The sequence below is a fragment of the Nycticebus coucang genome, chromosome 16 (assembly GCF_027406575.1).
Source record: "Nycticebus coucang isolate mNycCou1 chromosome 16, mNycCou1.pri, whole genome shotgun sequence".
NCBI classification, from domain to species: domain Eukaryota; kingdom Metazoa; phylum Chordata; class Mammalia; order Primates; family Lorisidae; genus Nycticebus; species Nycticebus coucang.
Window position 1 is genome coordinate 63,120,895 of NC_069795.1, and position 20,174 is coordinate 63,141,068.

At 38.4% G+C, this 20,174-nt stretch overlaps 1 protein-coding gene across 3 annotated transcripts in view; it reads right to left on the reverse strand.

Annotated features, from left to right (window-relative positions):
- CCDC191 (coiled-coil domain containing 191) overlaps positions 1–20,174 on the reverse strand; it is an 87,444-nt gene that overhangs the window by 13,446 nt on the left and 53,824 nt on the right. For 2 of the 3 annotated variants that reach the window (XM_053565589.1, XM_053565590.1), the window contains exons 13-15: positions 19,443–19,544; positions 8,337–8,480; positions 6,217–6,369 (exon numbers count right to left, since the gene is read on the reverse strand). In XM_053565589.1, the coding sequence (XP_053421564.1) occupies positions 6,217–6,369; positions 8,337–8,480; positions 19,443–19,544 (399 nt within the window). The remainder of the gene's footprint in view (positions 1–6,216; positions 6,370–8,336; positions 8,481–19,442; positions 19,545–20,174) is intronic. The other variant, XM_053565591.1, reaches the window with a different exon arrangement.

Sequence of the window (20,174 nt, forward strand, 5' to 3'; positions counted from 1 at the left end):
AGGGCAGTAGCCGGGCCTTGGAGGCACTGACTTTCCTTTGACTCTGACACTTCGCATTATTGGAGGAAACAGGGCTGTAGCCCTGCGGGGTCACCAGTGATTAGGCATGAAAAATGAACAAAGTGGAGAAAGAGACTCAGCCCCCTGGTCCTAGTGTGCTACCGGGCGGGCCTTTCTGACTCTGTAGAGCATCGGAGACAGCCAAATCTGAGTAGCCAGTAGACCTCTGCTATCTAGCTGCTGGAGACCTTTCAAACTCTCCCACCTGAGAGTTCGTACTGACAGAGTCAATTGGTTTGGAACCCCTAACTTGGGACAATTACCCAAGGACCCTCTAAGGAGATATCTTGGTTGTGTAGTAACAGGAAGGGTCGATTTTTCCCATTTCAGTTGTTGTCTGGGGAGGTGGGGTTCCTTAATTGCTTGTATTTCTTCACAGCTAAAACTTCTCCAGAGTCACTGATCCACCAGGATAGGACAAGAACCAGTTGAATACAAGATTGAGCCACCTAACCCCACCACACCAAGCAGGTTCCCCCAGCCTCAAACTATAATACTGTACCGGTCCTTTGCAAAGCTAAAGGGGGAAAAACTGCAGTCATCAGTCTCTGATCCTTAACAAAGGGCTGGTTAACCACAAAAACCCCAGGAAACCCCAATCCAATCTCATCTTACCAGACCACCTAGCCAACAGTGAAAAACAATCATGAGGCAGAATCAGCAGAAAAACTCTGGCAACATGAAAAATCAGAGTAGATCGACTTCCCCAAGAAATGATAAAGCAGATACAGTACAAGATCCTATTCCCAAACAAATGGCTGAGATGTCAGAAATCGAGTTCAGAGTTTGGATAGTAAATAAGATCAACAACATGGAGGAAATGAAGAAATTAGAATTTAAAGCAGAAATTCAAAAGATGTCTCAAGAATTTAACAAATTTAAAGACAAAATGACCAAAGATTTTGACACATTAAAGCAAGAATTTGCAGCCCTCAAAGATCTAAAAAATACAGTAGAATCCCTCAGTAACAGCATGGAGCAGGCAGAAAAAAGAATCTCCAATATTGAAGACAAAGCTTTTGAACGCTCCCAAATACTCAAAGAGGAAAAAAATTGGAAAACAAAAACAGATCATTCTCTCAGAGAGCTCTGTGATAATTCGAAGAGGTCTAATATGCGCCTTATAGGAATACCTGAAAGTGATGAGCTTGCTGCGAAGGATACAGATGCTTTGCTTCATGAAATAATTAAAGAGAATTTTCCAGACATGCCCAGAGATTCGGAAATTCAGGTAACAGACAGTTTCAGAACACCGGCACGACTCAACCTGAATAAAAATTCTCATAGACATAATTAATTTCACTAAAGTGAATATGAAGGAGAAAATTCTGAAAGCTGTAAGAAGTAAGAAAACCATTACATACAAGGGGAAGAACATTAGAATGACGGCAGACCTCTCTGAAACCTTTCAAGCTAGAAGAGGGTGGTCATTGACCTTTAATCTCCTTAAACAAAATAACTTTCAACCCAGGATCCTGTATCCAGCTAAACTGAGTTTCATCTATGATGGAGAAATTAAATACTTTAATGACATTCACATGTTGAAGAAATTTGCCATTACTAAACCAGCTCTTCAGGATATTCTCAGACCTATCCTCCATAATGAACAACACAATCCTCCACCACCAAAGTAAAATCACTCAGAAACTTTTGATCAAATTCGAACTTCCACAGTGGCAAAAGGATTAAAAATGTCCACTTTCGAAAAACTCGATACCCAAAACTCTGTCTGGCTTATCATTACTCTCAATTAATGTGAATGGATTAAATTGCCCTCTAAAGAGACACAGATTGGCTGACTGGATACAAAAACTCAGGCCAGACATCTGTTGTATTCAAGAATCACACCTTATGTTAAAAGATAAATATAGACTCAGGTTGAAGAGATGGTCATCTATAATTCAGGCAAATGGAAATAAAAAAAAAGCAGGTGTTGTAATTTTATTCGCAGATACAATAGGCTTTAAACCAATCAAAGTAAGAAAAGACAATGATGGTCACTTCTTATTTGTTAAGGGCAACACTCAACCTGATGAGATTTCCATTCTCAACATCTATGCACCCAACCAGAATGCACCTCAATTTATAAAAGAAACTCTAACTGACATGAGCAATTTGATTCCCCCCAGCACCATAATTGTTGGAGACTTTAACACTCCTCTGGCAGTTTTGGATAGATCCTCCAAAAAAGAAGCTCAGCAAAGAAATTTTAGAATTAAACTTAACCATTCAACATTTGCATCTAATAGACATCTATAGAGCATTTCATCCTAACAAAACCGAATACACATTCTTCTCATCAGCCCATGGATCATCCTCCAAAATTGATCACATATTAGGTCATAAGTCTAACCTCAGCAAATTTAAAAGAATAGAAACCATTCCTTGTATTTTCTCAGACTACCACGGAATAAAAGTTGAACTCAGTAACAACAGGAATCTCCACACGCATACAAAAACATGGAAACTAAATAACCTCATGCTAAATGATAGCTGGGTCATAGGCAAGATCAAGAAGGAAATTGCCAAATTTTTGGAACAAAACAAAAATGAAGAAACAAACTAATGAAGAAACAAACTATCAGAACCTCTGGGAAATAGCAAAGGCAGTCCTAAGAGGTAAATTTATAGCATTGCAAGCCTTCCTCAAGAGAAGGGAAAGAGAGGAAATCAATAACTTAATGAGTCATCTCAAGCAACTGGAAAAGGAAGAACTTTCCAACCCTAAACCCAGCAGAAGGAAAGAAATAACTAAAATTAGAGCAGAACTTAATGAAATTGAAAACAAAAGAATCATACAACAGATCAACCAAAGAGTTGGTTTTTTGAAAAGGTCAATAAAATAGATAAACCGTTAGCTAAACTAACCAGAAGTAGAAGAGTAAAATCCCTAATTTCATCAATCAGAAATGATAAAGGCCAAATAACAATGGACTCCTCAGAAATTCAGCATATCCTTAATGAATACTACATAAAACTCTACTCTCAGAAGTATGAAAATCTGAAGGAAATAAATCAATACTTGGAAACATGTCACCCTCCCAGACTTAGCCAGAAAGAAGTAGAAATGTTGAATAAGCCTATAACAAGCTCTGAAATAGCATCAACTATAAAAAATCTCCCCAAAAAGAAAAGCCTGGGACCAGATGGCTTCACATCAGAATTCTACCAAACCTTTAAAGAGGAACTAGTACCTATATTATTTAATCTTTTCCAAAACATAGAAAAAGAAGGAATACTTCCCAACTCATTCTATGAAGCAAATATCACCCTGATCCACAAACCAGGAAAAGACCCAACAAGAAAAGAAAATTATAGACCAATACTCTAATGAATATTGATGCAAAAATATTCAATAAGATCCTAGCAAACAGAATCCAACAACACATCAAGCAAATTATACACCACGATCAGGTGGGTTTCATCCCAGGGTCCCAAGGATGGTTCAATATACGTAAATCCATAAATATAATACATCACACAAACAAATTAAACAAAGACCATAAGATTCTCTCAATTGATGCAGAAAAAGCTTTTGACAATATCCAGCATCCTTTCTTGTTCAGAACACTTAAGAAATTAGGTATAGAAGGCACATTTCTTAAACTGATAGAGGCCATCTACAGCAAATCCACAGCCAATATCATAGTGAATGGAGTAAAATTGAAAATATTTCCACTCAGATCAGGAACCAGGCAAGGATGCCCACTGTCTCCACTGCTTTTTTTTTTTTTTTTTGTAGAGATAGTCTCACTGTACCACCCTTGGTAGAGTGCCATGGAGTCACACGGCTCACAGCAACCTCTAACTCTTGGGCTTACGTGATTCTCTTGCCTCAGCCTCCCAAGCAGCTGGGACTACAGGCGCCCGCCACAACGCCCGGCTATTTTTTTGTTGCAGTTTGGCCAGGGCTGGGTTTGAACCCGCCACCCTTGGCATATGGGGCCAGTGCCCTACTCACTGAGCCACAAGCGCCGCCCTGTCTCCACTGCTTTTTAACATTGTAATGGAAGTCTTAGCCACCGCAATCAGGCAAGAAAAGGCAATCAGGGGGATCCAAATAGGACCAGAGAAGATCAAATTGTCACTCTTCGCAGACAATATGATTATATATCTGGAAAACCCCAGGGAATCAACTACAAAACTCCTGGAAGTGATCAAGGAATATAGTAACGTCTCAGGATACAAAATTAACACTCATAAATCTGAAGACTTTATATACACCAATAATAGTCAAGGGGAAAAAGCAATCAAAGATTCTATTCCCTTTACAGTAGTGCCAAAGAAGATAAAATATCTGGGAGTGTATCTAACTAAGGATGTGAAAGATCTCTATGAAGACAACTATGAAACTCTGAGAAAAGAAATAGCTGAAGATGTTAACAAATGGAAAAACATACCATGCTCATGGCTGGGAAGAATCAACATTGTTAAAATGTCTACACTACTTAAAGCTATTTACAGATTTAACACGATCCCTATTAAAGCACCTCTCCCATATTTTAAAGACCTGGAAAAAATAGTACTTTGTTTTATATGGATACAGAAAAAACCTTGAATAGCCAAGACATTACTCAGAAATAAAAACAAATCGGGAGGAATCACGCTTCCAGACTTCAGACTTTATTATAAATCGATAGTGATCAAAACAGCATGGTACTGGCACAAAAACAGAGAGGTAGATGTATGGAACAGAATTAAAGACCAAGAGGTGAACCCAGACACTTATCATCATTTGATTTTTGATAAGCCTATTAAAAATATAAATTGGGAGAAAGATTCCCTATTCAATAAATAGTGCTGGATGAATTGGCTGGCAACTTGTAGAAGACTGAAACTGGACCCACACCTTTCTCCTCTAACAAAAATTGACTCTCACTGGTTAAAGGACTTAAGACATGAAACTATAAATATTCTTAGAGAGAGTGCAGGAGAAACGCTTGAGAAAATTGGCCTGGGAGAATACTTCATGAGGAAGACACCCCAGGCAATTGAAGCAACATCAAAAATACATTACTGGGATATGATCAAATTTAAAAGCTTCTGCACTGCCAAGAACACACTAAGTAAAGCAAATAGACCGCCCTCTGAATGGGAGAGGATTTTTGCAAGTTATACTACCAACAAAGGTCTAATAACCAGAATCCACAGAGAACTCAAACATTACTAAGCAAAAAACAAGTGATCCCATTTCATTGTGGGCAAGAGACATGAACAGAAAGCTTCTCTGAAGAAGACAGGCGCATGGCCTACAGACACATGAAAAAATGCTCATCATCTTTAATCATCACAGAAATGCAAACCAAAACTACTCTGAGATACCATCTAACTCCAGTAAGAGTACCCCACATCACAAAAATCCCAAAACAACAGATGTTGGCGTGGATGTGGAGAAAAGGGAACATTTCTGCACTGCTGGTGGGAATGCAAGCTAGTACGTTCCTTCTGGAAGGAAGTTTGGAGAACACTCAGGGATCTAAATGTAGACCTGCAGTTCATTCCTGCAATTCCTCTACTAGGTGTATACCCAAAGGACCAAAAATCATTTGGCAATCAAGACATTTGCACCAGACTGTTCACTGTAGCTCAATTCATAATAGCCAAGTCATGGAAGAAGCCCAAGTGCCCATCGACCCATGAATGGATTAATAAATTGTGGTGTACGTATACCATGGAATATTATGCAGCAGTAAAAAAAAAATGGAGACTTTACCTCCTTTATGTTTACATGGATGGAGCTGGAAAATAGTCTTCTTAGCAAAGTATCTCAGGAATGGAAAAAAAGTATCCAATGTACTCAGTACTACTGTGAAACCAATTTATAGTAACTCATACTTGCATATGAAAAATGAAACACAACTTTAGGCTATTATGAAGGAGGGAAGGGATGGGAGGGACAGTAGGGGATAGTAGGGGGACCACAGCTATGGAGCCCATTGCAAGTACAAGTTGGTTTTATCATGGGTAGAACACAAATGTCCTAATGCTATAAATGGATAAATGAAAGCTATGCTGATTATTATGATTTAAGCACTCCAATCTGTACAAATAATCAACACACTGAAAAGGGCATAAATGTATTTATGATCTATGTACAAAAGACTTAATTAAAAAAAATAAAAAATAAAAATAAAGTGCGCTTCCCTATAGCCTTACCTGTAGCCAGCTCTGAATGACTCTCCTAAGCAATATTTGGAAATAAAACTGTTCAGCCCGGGTCATCTTCCTAGCCAGACTTTCCTGACTACACTGGAACCAGGTCAACAGGCATTTCCTCTGTAAGGCCATAAAGTGATGTTCTTCTGCCAGCTGGATAATTTTTTAAATAAGAAAAGAAAATTATTCCTTAAATTTTATATCATTTAAAGAAATACATATCACTTTAGTGGATGATGGTGCAAACAACATTTAGGCAGTTACTAGAGAGGAATAACTTTAAGGTACATACAGCTTATGTACTAAAAGCTCTATTGACCCTATCATATCGAGGTTATTATAGATTGACATCACACATGGTTTTCTGATCCTGACTTCCTGAAGACCAAAGTGACTGGCTGGTTCTGAAAATGGAATAAACAGCCTCCAAAACCAGTACTTCATCCCACTGAATTTTGCAGCAGGTGGCTGGTGGCACTCTCAGTTTGCTCTCCTGGAGCTTAGATGGCAACTCTATAACAAATCTCTCTTTATTACATATTCACATACTGTCTAATTGAGGGGATGCCAATACTTTCAATTAGATTTGTAGAATGAGCTGTCACAGCATTGAAATGTATACATTATGAATAAACCACAAAGTCATTTGATAGAAAAATGACATGAATAATTTAATGTCTTATCAACTTAACAGGCTCAAAGTATCATTCTATCAAAGCAAATAGATAACTCAGTTTATAGATTTTAAAAAATACTGTTTTATCTTTCAAGAGGCAGCAGGGGAAAACCCTTCTCCCCTAGTCTTCTCCAAATAAGGACACATTTTTCTAAGCCTTGTCTAAACATCTGGCCCTGTGAATATGATTGATCCAAGTGGAGTCTCTCAGCAGTCATACTTTTTGGCCAACATTACCACCTCAGGAGGTCCCTATGGCACCTCAGTCTTATGCCTGTCCCAATTCATCCCAGCCTTGAAGCCAAAAGACAGGATGACATTTTATCTGTTAAACTTCTTGATCATTGAGGTGAATGCCCTTTCCTATGCACTGGATATATGTGTTAGGCAAATTCCAGAAATTCCAATGGTGTTTGATTTCATATATTGTTGTTTAGTAGAGTGGATTACTATTCCCTGTAATTTGGATTACTATTCTCTATCATTTGCAAAGTGATTTCACAGAGCCTCCCTGTGGAATAGATGAAACCGCCTATTCCCCTCAAAGATCTTGAGCTTGGCCTTAGGACTTGCTTTGGCTAATGGACTATTAGTGGACCTGATACAAGCAGAGGTTTCATAAGGGTTTACATAACTTGTTTTGGCCTTTTGTGACAATTGCCAAGTGAAAAACATGCCCTGGGTAGCTGCTGGAACCAAAGTGAGAGGCTTGGGGGGTGACCTAAACCCAGTCTACAACTGACAACTTGTATGTGGAAAATAAATATTTGAATTATTAAGTCATTGATATTTGGGGGTTGTTTTTTTATGCAACTTTATCATAGCAGAAACCTAATTATACCTTACCACAAACTTTTTTCTTTCTTAAACCCTGCTAAAATTGAGAGAAGTCTTTTATTCATTTTACCCTGGAGATTACTAATCAAAAATTTACTCTAGATTTTTCTGACTTGTTCAATTATAAGTCTTTCTCTACCTTAGAAGATAAAATCTAAAAAAAAATTTTTTTTTTTTGAGACAGAGTCTTACTGTGTCATCTAAGCTAGAGTGCAGTGGCACAATCTAGCTTACTGTAACCTCCAACTCGTAGGCCCAAGTGATCCTCCTGTCTCAGCCTCCTGAGTAGCTAGGACTACAGGCCCTGAACATGTCCAGCTAATTTTTTCTATTTTTAGTAGATACTGGGTCTTGTTCTTGCTCAGGCTGGTATTAAACTCCTGACCTCAAGTAATTCTTCCACCTCAGCCTTCCAGAGGGTTAGGACTACAGGTGCAAGCCACCAAGCCCAGCCCCAAATCTAAACTCTTATCTAAAACAAATAAATATACACACTCAATTCATTTATTTTTCTGGCATTAAATCACCGAACTCCCCAGAGCCTACTCAGACATTGATTATATTTGAAAAAGTCCGTTTTCTAACTTGGGTATAACAGCATGTGTACCTGCGTATTTTCCTTGCTCTGCATTCTCAATCTCTTCCAAGGCTCTAGACCTTTTTTTCTTAGCAAGACCTTATTATAGTGTTCTTTGGCTACTGCCTCCAGCTGCTGGTTCCTCTTAATTCTCATCTGCTTCTCTAGTTCTTTCTGGAAAAAATAAAGAAGTAAAACACCAGGACCAAACAACTCATGAGTTTGCAATAAAAACCTAATGAATTTAATTTGAGCATGTAACTACTAAACAGTGTGTTCATCATAATAAGAGAGCTCTGGAATATTAGAAAAGAAAAGGAAACAGTTCTGCTAAGAGGATCAGGAGAAGTTGGTCCTGAATTCTGCAAGAATCAAGGATATGCTTATTATTGGGTTTATTCAGTATTGTTCACAGAAATAATTCACTTCTCACCAATTTACTAAAAAGTAAAACATCTATTTAGGAAAGCAGTCAGAACTTTTTCCTCATTGTGAAAAAAAACAGAAATGCAGCCCTTTTATTTATTAATAAACTATGGGAGCTTTAGATATAAATAACCCTGTTCAGATGTAAAGATATTCCATTAAAAGTCTAGAAGAATAGTTTTTCTACTGAGCTGTTTTTCTTTTAAAGTGATGAACAGTAAGTCAAAAGGCAAGTTAAAAGTATTGGATCATCATTAAGCAGCCTGCCCCCCTCTGAGGAGAGAAAGATTGACTGTTCCTGGTGATGTGCTGAGAAGGGACGCCCTGTGCCCCTCCAGGAAGAAATGCACCCTGAGGGGTGTGCCTGAGAAAGATGACAGAAATTAATGGTCTACCTTACAGGGAGTATTCTTTCTTTTTTCTCTTTTAATGAAAATGGCCTATAATGAAGGTGAGAAAGAAAAAGAAAATACCTAAAAATGGGGAGTGGTGGAGAGTGACAGCTGCTGGTTTCTCTCAATGGTTTTCTTTACTTCCCACCATTTCACATCAGGAAAAGGGCAGTGGTGAATTGGCTGTTCTGAAAAGCTACTTAATGTGCCTGAGCCTCCTGTGAGAAAATAATTAGCACTGGAACACCAGTAATGTGGAAGGGAGAGTTGCTCTGATCTTCCAGTGCAAACTACCTATTTTTATGCAAATTCCAAAAATAAAATGTCCATATTCTCTGAAGAATTAAGCCCAAATAAGCTTTATAATCTTTTTTATTTTTATTTATTTATTTTTGCAGTTTTTGACTGGGGCCAGGTTTGAACCTGCCACCTCTGGTGTATGGGGCTGGCACTCTACTCCTTTGAACCATAGGCGCCACCCAACTTTATAATCTTTACTCTCGGCACTTGAGATACTTGTTGAATGAAATGGCCAGAAATAAAAATTATTTACAACAGTTTTCTCATGAAAGTAAGAGAAAGCATACAGTTAAGTGAGGAGTAAAACAGAAAAACTGACCATTTCCACATCTGCTGAAATGACCCCATGGCATAAAGGTAGCAGCTGCAATGTAAGTCATGGGGCAACTATCCTCCTAGAATGGTAACTCTGTGCCTGGTGTTCTAGGCTCCTAAAAAAATTATTTTCAGACTTTTAAAAAGTCTACATTTCCATGGAGAATTATAAGGAAAAACATTAACTATGAGTTCTGCTTGAGTCAGAATTTTGTATTCTTGCACAGCAATTTAATTCAAACATGTCTTTCCTCCCTCAATTAAGGATTGCTCAATAGAGCTAGTTGTATTTCATTACTATTACCACATTTCCATTCCCTTTTATATAAAACATCTACAACAGTACCTGTATCCATGACCTGCTGTGAGGATGACGTGACATGATGCTGTCTGTTTTGAGATAGCACTTGTATTGGAGATGTATGCAGCTAGGGTTTCATACAGCACATAGATTATCAGGCTAAAAAGGGATACACAATCTGGGTTTCTCTCAAACTTCAATTATGTTTTACATAATTACAAATGACATATAAAAAATCAGACTCATTTAAATGTGTATTTATCAGCCGCTATGCTTTGAGAGAAAGATCAGGAATTAGTTACGTTAAGGAAAAGTACAGGGCAGGTGACACTGCCCCAAACTCTCTGCCTTCCATGCTTTATAAGCTACCCTTCCATTGTGTTCCAGAATGTATTTCTGCTTATCTACTCCTGTAATTTATAGCCCTTGCTCTCTTGCATCATCAATTTCTCCCTCATTGCTGGATCAATTCCCATCAGTGTGACAACATGGGCTGGTATCTCCCATCTTCAAAAAATGAACAAAACCAAAAAACAATCTCAACAAAAAAATCCTTCTTTGAACCCATGCGGCCCCCATTTATACTGAAAATATTTGTCACCTATTTTTTCCTCAGCCCTCTGGAATGAAGCTCCCTTCCCAGTAGGCCACTGAAAGTACTCCTGACTAGGACATTGAAGATCTTGAGGGTGCCAAGGCAAAGAGCTACTTGTCTGTGCTTTTAACTGAACTCAGTAGCATTTAGCTGAGTTCTCCAATACTACCTTTCCCCTAACAGCATACTCTTTTCTCTCAGCATTTTGACTCCAAACTCTTCTTCTCCTTCTGCCTCACTAGCCCCAACAATCCTCTGAACTATTATGCCTATTCCTTAGGACTTGGTTCTGGGCTATCATCCTTTCTCTGTCCAGACAATCTCCCAAGTTGATCTCAGCTTCTTCCAGAGTATTAAAAACATTGACATGTTTTTGACATCCAGATTCCTTACTACAATCTTGTTATTCAGGCTTACATATCCAACCACACAGTTCCAACCATCATTTGGATGTGTGATGGGCATCTTACATTTAACAGGAACAGGAGGATACTGAGGAGGCCTTTCAGCATCCAGCTGCTCAGAGAGGTCTTTCCCATGCTGCTTCTCCCATTATACCTCTCCTCCCTACTTCTTTTGTTAATTTGATCTGTTTCCCCCAACTAGCATATCAGCTGTCTGAGGGCAGGGCTGTTGTCTGTGTCCTTTGTTGTTTTAACACTTAGAACAATGGGTAGCACATAGTAGAAGCTTTACAAATATTTGTTCAATGGGAAAATACACTTCTCAAGCAATTATGGAAGACTTCAAATCTTGCCTTATAATCTTTGATAAAATTATCTTTTTAACCACAAAATTCAACTATCCATCAATCAAAAACATATTTATAAGCCACAAAAATTACTGCTTAATAAGAATAAGCATTTAATAAAAAACATATCAATGGGATGTTAAGAGGAGGTCAGATCTTTATTTTCAGAAGGTCATTGTATGAGGCCCATAAAGTGGCCATCTTACTACTGTACCTGACAAGCTCCTCTTGTTAGGTTTTCTACCTGATCACAGGAACAATAAACTGTAGCCATGTCTTGCTCCTGTACCACTTCTTCTAGTGCAGAGAGGACAAGTTTGTCATGGGCTTTTTCCTGAAGAATTCTTCCAGCTTCTTCATTTTAAAAATGGGTTACAGGATCCTAACCACACACATAACTGGGTTTATCTTTTATTTTCTATCCAAAGATATATATGTAGTTGGCCACAGAGACCTTCTCTATCCTGTCCTATTAATCATTTTTGTAATTAAAAAATTACACACAGGTGGGACAATTTGTTGGTAAACTCAGTGAGCAAAAATCTGCTCAACTAGAAGAGGGAAAGCAGACTTCAATAAAACAAATATAAGATGCAACCCATTCAGAGATGTCACAACAGACACTGGTTCGGAAGTGCCATTCTGATGTCCGGAGGAACAACACTGTTATGGCCTAGGAGGATGTTCATAGAGAACAGCTACATAAAGTCTATAAGGAAGTAAAGAATTGCCTGGCAGAATATGATGCATCAAAGGTATAAGATCACATGATAAGCAGGGTAGAGAACCACAATGTATAGAGCATCTTTGCCCAGAAGACAAAGGAGACAACTGCATGTACATTTTAGACCTATAGCTGTTCTCAAAGAAGGCTCAAGCACAGCTAGTCTATAAATGCAACTATTTCAATTTAGATAGCTACAGTTGACTAACTTAATGGAAACTAGAGGACAGGGCACAAAAATGCTCTACAGAGCAGGAACAAAAATTGTTCTGAGTGTCCAGTGCTGTGGATGCCAAAGACTAAGATTTTTTTTTTTTTTTTTTGGCTGGGGCCGGGTTTAAACCCACCACCTCCTGTATATGGGGCCAATGCTCTATTCCTTTGAGTCACAAACACCCAAAGACTAAGATTTAATCAGAACAGAGAATGCTGCTCCTTGTCCACATCCTATCACCACACTTGTATGAACTTCCAAGAATATAAGCAGATTACAGCTTGGGAGAACTATAAAAGGGAGATTCTCTCTGGGGAGAAACATAAAGGGAAGACCCAAAGCCAAAAGATGAGACAAAAAGTAAATCACTAGAAGACATAAAAGTCTCTGGTGGTCATTGCAACAATAATCCTCAATAATGGTAACCATACCAACAGTGAACCTGAAACACAGCCCAATTCTGGGCTAGCTTAACACAAATCTCCACCCTCTAGGCCTATTTATCTTAGTTTTCAGTGCCCTGAACAACATATCTAGCTTTCAACAACAACCGCAAACTGACATACCAAACTACAATAAATAAACACAGTCTGAAAAGATAAAGCAATCATCATATATGACAGAGATATTGGAACTATCACAGAGAGAAGTTTAAATACTTATAATAATGTTAGAGGTGCTAATGGAAAAGGTAGACATCATTCTAGATCAGATAGGTCATTTTAGCAGAGACATTGAAGCTATAAAAAAGATTCTAAGTAAAAATACTAAAAATCAAAAATATGGTAACAAATGAAAGGGACTTCAACAGGCTTATCTCTACAAGAAACAGCTGAGGAAACAATCAGGTAAACTAAAGGTAAAGCAATGGAAATTATACAAACTTCAGGCCAAAGAAAAAAAGAGCAAAAAACACAAGAGTGCATCTGAGAGTTTTGGGACAATATGAAAAGAGGTAACACTGGCATAACTGGAATCCCAGAGAGAGAAGAAAAAGAATGGGGCAGGTGAAATATTTGAAGAAATGGGCAAACATATTTCAAAATTAGTGACAAAACACAAAACCATATATTCAAGAAACTTAAGACCATTGAAGCAAGATCAACAACCCATCAACCAACCAACCAACCATTCCTAGATAGATCATATTCAAACTGCTGGAAACCAAAGACAAAAAATCTTGAAGGTAGCTGAGGATAGGGAGGAAGACCCATGTTACCTCCTCTCATTACTGAATGCCTGTCTCCTCTGTTCCCCCAATTCATATGTTGAAGCCTCAACTCCCAGCATGGCTGTATTTGGACATGGGACCAGTAAGGAAGTAATTAAAGTTAATGAGATCCAAAGTAATTGAATTTAAATGAGGTCTGCAACACAAGAAAAGTCCTAACCAAAATCCAACCATGCTTGTAGATTTTCCAGCCTCTAGAACTGTGAGAAAACAAATTTCAGTTGTTAAGCCACTTAGTCTGTGGTATTTTGTTATGGTAGCTTGATCAGAATAAGACACAAAGGAACAAAGATGAGAATTATAGCAAACTTCTTGTTAGAAACCAGGAAAGAAAGAAGAAAATAATGTCTTCAGAATGTTAGGAAAAAAAAACCACAACTTGTCAGCCCAGAATTCTCCATCCTTCAAAAGTAAAGGAGAAGTAAAGATTCTCAGACAAATAAAAGCACAGAATTCTGAAAAAGAAAAACAGAATAGGAGAATTCACATTGCCTACGATGCTATAGCAATCAAAGACTACATAGTACTTGCAATGGAACCGACATAAAGACCAATAAGACAGAATAGAAAGCCCAGAAATAGATCGATACAAAAGTAGTAAACTGATCTTTTACAAAGATATAAAACTAATTCAGTGGACTTCCATTTGATCCCACAATTCCATTACTAGGCATCTACCCAGAAGAAAAAAAATGCCATTTTATCATAAAGACATCTGCACTAGATTGTTTATCACAGCTCAATTTACAATGGCCAAGATGTGGAAACAACCCCAGTGCCCATCAATCCATGAATGGATTAATAAGCTGTGGTATATGTACACATGGACTACTATTCAGCCATGAAAAAGATGTAGACTTTTACATCTTTTGTATTAATCTGGACTGAGTTGGAAAACATTCTCTTTAATAAAATATGGCAAAAATGAAAAGCAACCATCCAATGTACTCAATACTAATATGAAGCCAGTAGACAAAATAATACCTCACACGAGACAAAAACTCAATTTAATTCAAGTGGGGAGAGGAAGAATGGGGGAGAGAAGAAGTTGGAGGGGGACTGGTGTACTGTCACCTACTGGGCACAATGTAAGGGTATATGGCACACCTTCTGGGTGCAGGACACAACTACAACAGGGACCTCACATAACAAATGCAAATGTTGTAACCTAATCTTTTGCGCCCTCATATTAATTGGGAATAAAACAAAAACAATAATAATTCAATGAAGAAAAGATAGTCTTCTTAATAAATGGTACTGGAACAATAGGATGTTTATATAAAAATGAATTTGCCATATACTTTATACCTTATATAAAAATTCATTCCAAATGGACCTAAATATAAAACATAAAACTATAAAAGTTTCTAAAAAAATATAAGAGGGCCAGGTGTGGTGACTCACCCCTATAATCCTAGCATTCTAGGGGACTGAGGCGGATGGATTGCTTGAGCTCAGGAGTTTGCAATCAGCCTGAGCAAAAGCAAGACCCTTTCTCTATTAAAAATAGAAAAACTAGCTGGGCATCATGGTGGGTATCTGCAGTCCCAGCTACTTAGGAGGCTGAGGTAAACAGATCAGTTGAGCCCAGCAGTTTGAGGTTGCTGTGAACTATTGACAGTCTAGCCTGGGGCAACAAAGTAAGACTATCTCAAAAAAAAAAAAAAAAAAAAAGAAGAAGAAGAAGAAAGAAAAAGAAATATAAGAGAACTTCTGGTGATTAGTTTTGAATATAATATTGAAGTCACAATCCATGAAAGAAAAAAAGTGATAAATTGGACTGTAATAAAATTCAGAACATTCTTCTCTGAAAGCAAATCATATACCTAACAAAGGACTTGGTCCAGAATATATAAAGAACTTGTAGGGGCCAGGCAGGGTGGCTCATGTCTATAATAGCACTTTGGGAGGCTAAGGCAGGAGGATCACTTGAGGCCAGGAGTTCAAGACTAGACTGAGCAACATAATGAGACCTCATCTCTCCAAAAAGTAGAGAAACAGACAAGCATGTGGGACAGGCCTAAGTCCTAGCTACTTGGGAAGCTGAGGCAGGGGCATCTCTTCAGCCCAGGAATATGAGGTCACAGTGAACTATGTTGATACCACTATATTCTAGCCCAGACAACAGAATGAAACCCCGTCTCAAAGAAAAAAGAAAATAACTCTTAAAACCCAACAATAAAAATCAGAATCAAGTAATTAGGATTCCACTGTGGAGATGGCTGACTGGTTGCCAACCCTGTCTAAGGAGACCCTTTGGGGGGCTTGTAAAGCCACTAAAATAAAGTCATTGCAGTTGAAAAAAAAACAAACAAAAAATCCAACAATAACTAAATAATTTAAAAAAGGACAAAAGATCTAAGCAGACATTTCATCATTGATATATATATATATAGATAGCAAGTAAACATATAAAACCATATAGACACAGCTATATATAGAGTATGCCAAGAAAATGTATACACATTTTAAGAAGGGAAAAACCTACATTAAAACTGTAATACTCAATATATACCATTAACAAAAGATAATAGAAGACATGTTGAACACCTCTGGTAATTGCAGAAGTCAAAAGTGACTTGAGTATTACAAACTCAATACAGTTTTTTCCTTGGTCTAATAGGCTTCTCACAGGCAGCCAATGATTTAGACACATGATTCATGATTTTTGCAATGTTTTTGTTATTTCTGCTTATTACTGGCCACCCTTATCTCTTTGTCAGTGACACTTTCTCAACCCTCAGAAAAACATTTAATCCATTTGTACACTGCTGCTTCCTTCATGGCATTATTCTCATAAACTTGGACTAACAAGTCCCTGATTTCTCTTTCACTCTTGCCAAGTTTAACAAGAAATTTACAAGTGTTTGTTCATTGCTCTAATTCAGACGAGATTGGGCGTGTTCAGGGTGGTATGGCCGTAGACATTTCAGGATGGTATGGCCGTAGACCATTGCTCCAATTCGATCTGTAATATTCTCGCAGCAGCACATAAAAACACATAACAATAATGAACACCACTCAGTAAGACACCACCACCCGTCAACTTGAACACAGCTGTGACACTGATATACCATACAGAGTTGTTTGGAAGGCAGCTATGCTCACCACTATACGACCAACGCCATACAGAGTTGTTTGTACAGTGCTGCCAACATACGCTTGTGGTGGCAAGTTCACGAACTTAATTGTTAAACCTGCAGCACCATTCCCCAGGGTTCAGCCAGCTACCTGATGGCAGGTTAATTATACTGGACACTTACCACAGAAGGGGCAGCATTTTGATCTTATTAGAATAGATACTTCATCTAGATATGGATTTGCCTTCCTTACATACAATAGTTCTGCCCAAATCACCATTTATGGACTTATAGTTTCACCTATCCACCATCAAGACATTCCACACAGTATTGCTTCTGATAAAGGAGCTCACTCAGATGTGGGAATCCCTTAGGGCTACGGTCCCTAACCGCTGGACCATGGACTGGTACGGGGCCACAGAGCAGGAGGTAAGCAGCAGGCAAGCAAGCAAAGGTTCACCTGTATTTCTAGCAGCCTCTCACTCTACCTCCTCCCGGATCAGTAACAGCAACTGAACCCAACTATAAACTGCATATGTATGCTCCTTATGAGAATCTAATGCCTGATGATCTGAGGTGGAGCTGAGGACATGAGCAACACACTGTGGGTGCTACTGTCTCCCACCATCCCCAGATGGAACTAACTTGTTGCAGGAAACCAAGCTCAGGCATCCAACTGATTCTGTACTATGGTGAGTTGTATAATTATTTAGTTATATATTACAATGTAATAATAATAAAAATAAAGTACACAATAAATGTAATGCACTTGAATCATCCTGAAATCATCCTCCCCATGGAAAAACTGTCTTCCATGAAACAAGTCCCTGGTGCTAAAAAGGTTGGAGATCACTGCCTTTGGAAGTATCTTAGTATTACCATGCCCTGTGATCAAGGCTAGTGGGAAACTGTACCAGTGCAATCCAGGCAGGACTACATAAGCAGCTGAGGTGTTTGCTGACAGCAAAGGAAATACAGAGTGGATAGTGGAAGAAGGTAGTTATAAATACCAGCAATGAATACATGACAAGTTATAGAAATAAAAACTGTAATTGTCATGACTATTTTCTCATTTTGCTATGAATACATTTGTGTGTTTTCTTTTCTCTCATTCCCTTATCATGTGACATAAGATGTATTGACTTATGTCATAGAATTGCTAATTTTACATCATAGTATTTAAGATACGGGATATCTAGGAGAAGAGTAAGCATCACTCAAGGACTTTACCTGCTCTTTTAAGGAAGGGGTTAATACATTTTCAGTTGTGCAGCTTGATATTGTCTTTATTTGCATGATTTAAAAAGATGTATATAGATGCCAAGTCGACAAAGGATGAACTTGTGATGGCTAATTTTATCTGTCATCTTGACTGTACCACAAGATTCCAGATTCCACATTATTTATAGGTATGTCTGTAGGGTGTTTCTGGATGAGATTAGCATTTGAGTTGGTGGATTTAGTAGACTGCTCTCCCTAATGTGTGGTGGGCATCAGCCAACCTGCTGAGGGGTTGAACAGAACTAAAAGAAAAAGGAAAGAGGAATTTGTCTCTTTTTGCTTTCTGCTCACCAGCTTGAGTGGGGATATTAGTCTTCTCCCACCCTCAACTCCTCCCCTAATTCCCTCCAACTTCAGACTTGGACTGGAAATACACTCCTGGCTTTCCTGGGTCAGCAGACCCCAGATGGCAGATCACGGGACCTCTCAGCTTCCATAATTGCATGAGCCAATTCCTTAAAATAAATCTCTTCTTATGTATTTGTATGTCTAATGGTTCTATTTCTCTGGAGAATTGCCTCTAATTTCTCCAAAATCTTCATGAATCTCTCCTTGTATGACTCTCTTGTTCTCTTTTGGTCTGTGTAGCACCTGATAGCAAATGCTCTACTGGACTATGTTGTCTCTCACAGGTGTGTGTGTAAGAGATGGGGTCTCACTCTGTAGCCCAGGCTAGAGTGCAGGAGCACAATCATAGCTCATTGCACTTTGAACATTAGGCTCGAGCAACCCCCCAGCCTCAGCCTCCCATATAGCTAGGACTGCAGGCACATACATGCCTGGAAAATTTAGTTTTCTTTTCTTTCTTTCTTTTTTTTCTTTCTTTTGGAGATGGGGTCTCCCTGTGTTATCCAGGTTGGTCTTGAATCCTGGCCTCAAGCAATCCTCCTGCCTCAGCCTCACAAAGGGCTGAGAATATACCCATGAGCCACTGCACCTGACCAGGTATATATTTTTAGATCTTATCTTTCCAACTATAATTTAATAACCTTAAAAGTAAGGGCTTTGCCTCTTATTTCTTCTATGTGTACTTTCTTCCTTTTGTTCATTCACTTGTTCGTTCATATATTCACTCATTCAACGTATACATGCTGAGTGCCTACGATGTTATATCCCAGGCATACTGCTAGCCAATACAGACTGTTTTCCTTATTCTTATGATTACGGTTTTGTTGGGGATATGGAAATGAATAAAACAGCCACAATAAAGATGTGTAATTATAAGCTTCTATAATTTTCTGAAGGAGAAATGCTTTATAAGAGCCTATAGGTTCCTACAAAGGGGAACCTAAACTGACCTTGAGTGGAGAGGAGGCTGTGCAGGGCAGAAAAGACTAATCTGGAAGTGACATTTGAGCTATGAGCTGAAGAAGGAGTAGCTTTCTACCAAGTAAGATAGAAAAAAGAGTTGGAGATAAGAGAAGAGGATTCTAGACTCAAGTTCTGGTTGGGGAAAGTGACAGGGGCACAGTTTCACACACAAGTGGCCCCAAGAGGCAGGGACTGACTAACCAGATACCACTAACCATTTTCTTCAGTTTCTTTTCTTCTCGTTTTCTCTCAAGTTCTGCCCCCTTTTCTTCTGCCTCCCTTTTCTGACGCTCCTCCTCTTGGGCCTTCAACTGGGCCTGATCGAGATTAGAATGCAAAAAACCCCAAACCATCAATTTGTATGGGAATATGATCTTTTATGTGCAGGATAGTCAAGTTTCTAGCACAGTGCCGGCCCTGTCTCTGGAAGACCTCTGCACTTTATGTGAAAAGCAGAAAACCCAGCTAATATGTTTTCACTTACGCAACTTAATAGTTTCTCCAAAAGGATCCCTTTCTACTTGAATAATAGACTGAGCATGAATAAGACCATTAATTTTTCATTAGAAGATGATTACTTTTTAGTTCCTAAATTCATTTTTGAAAAGTTAAGTCTAAATTGTAAACAACATGGAGGAAAAATCTTTCATTTCATTTCACCCTCCCCCGCCCCAATATCGTTGGAACTGTTTATTTTTTTCTTGGTAGATACAAAATTAACTTCTGACAGCCTAAGTCAAAACTTTAGAACTATCCCCTTTGCAAATTCATTAGGACGGACATCTACCTATGACATGCTAATTTGGTTATGTAAAAATCTTCCAATCTGTTAGCTCCCATCAACCTTGTAACATTTCCTTCCTGCTATGCTAATGATATTGATGTTTTGTTCTCTTTTACCCCTCCTAAAATTGGCACAGAATTTAGGCAAGTAGGCCAAAAGCCAT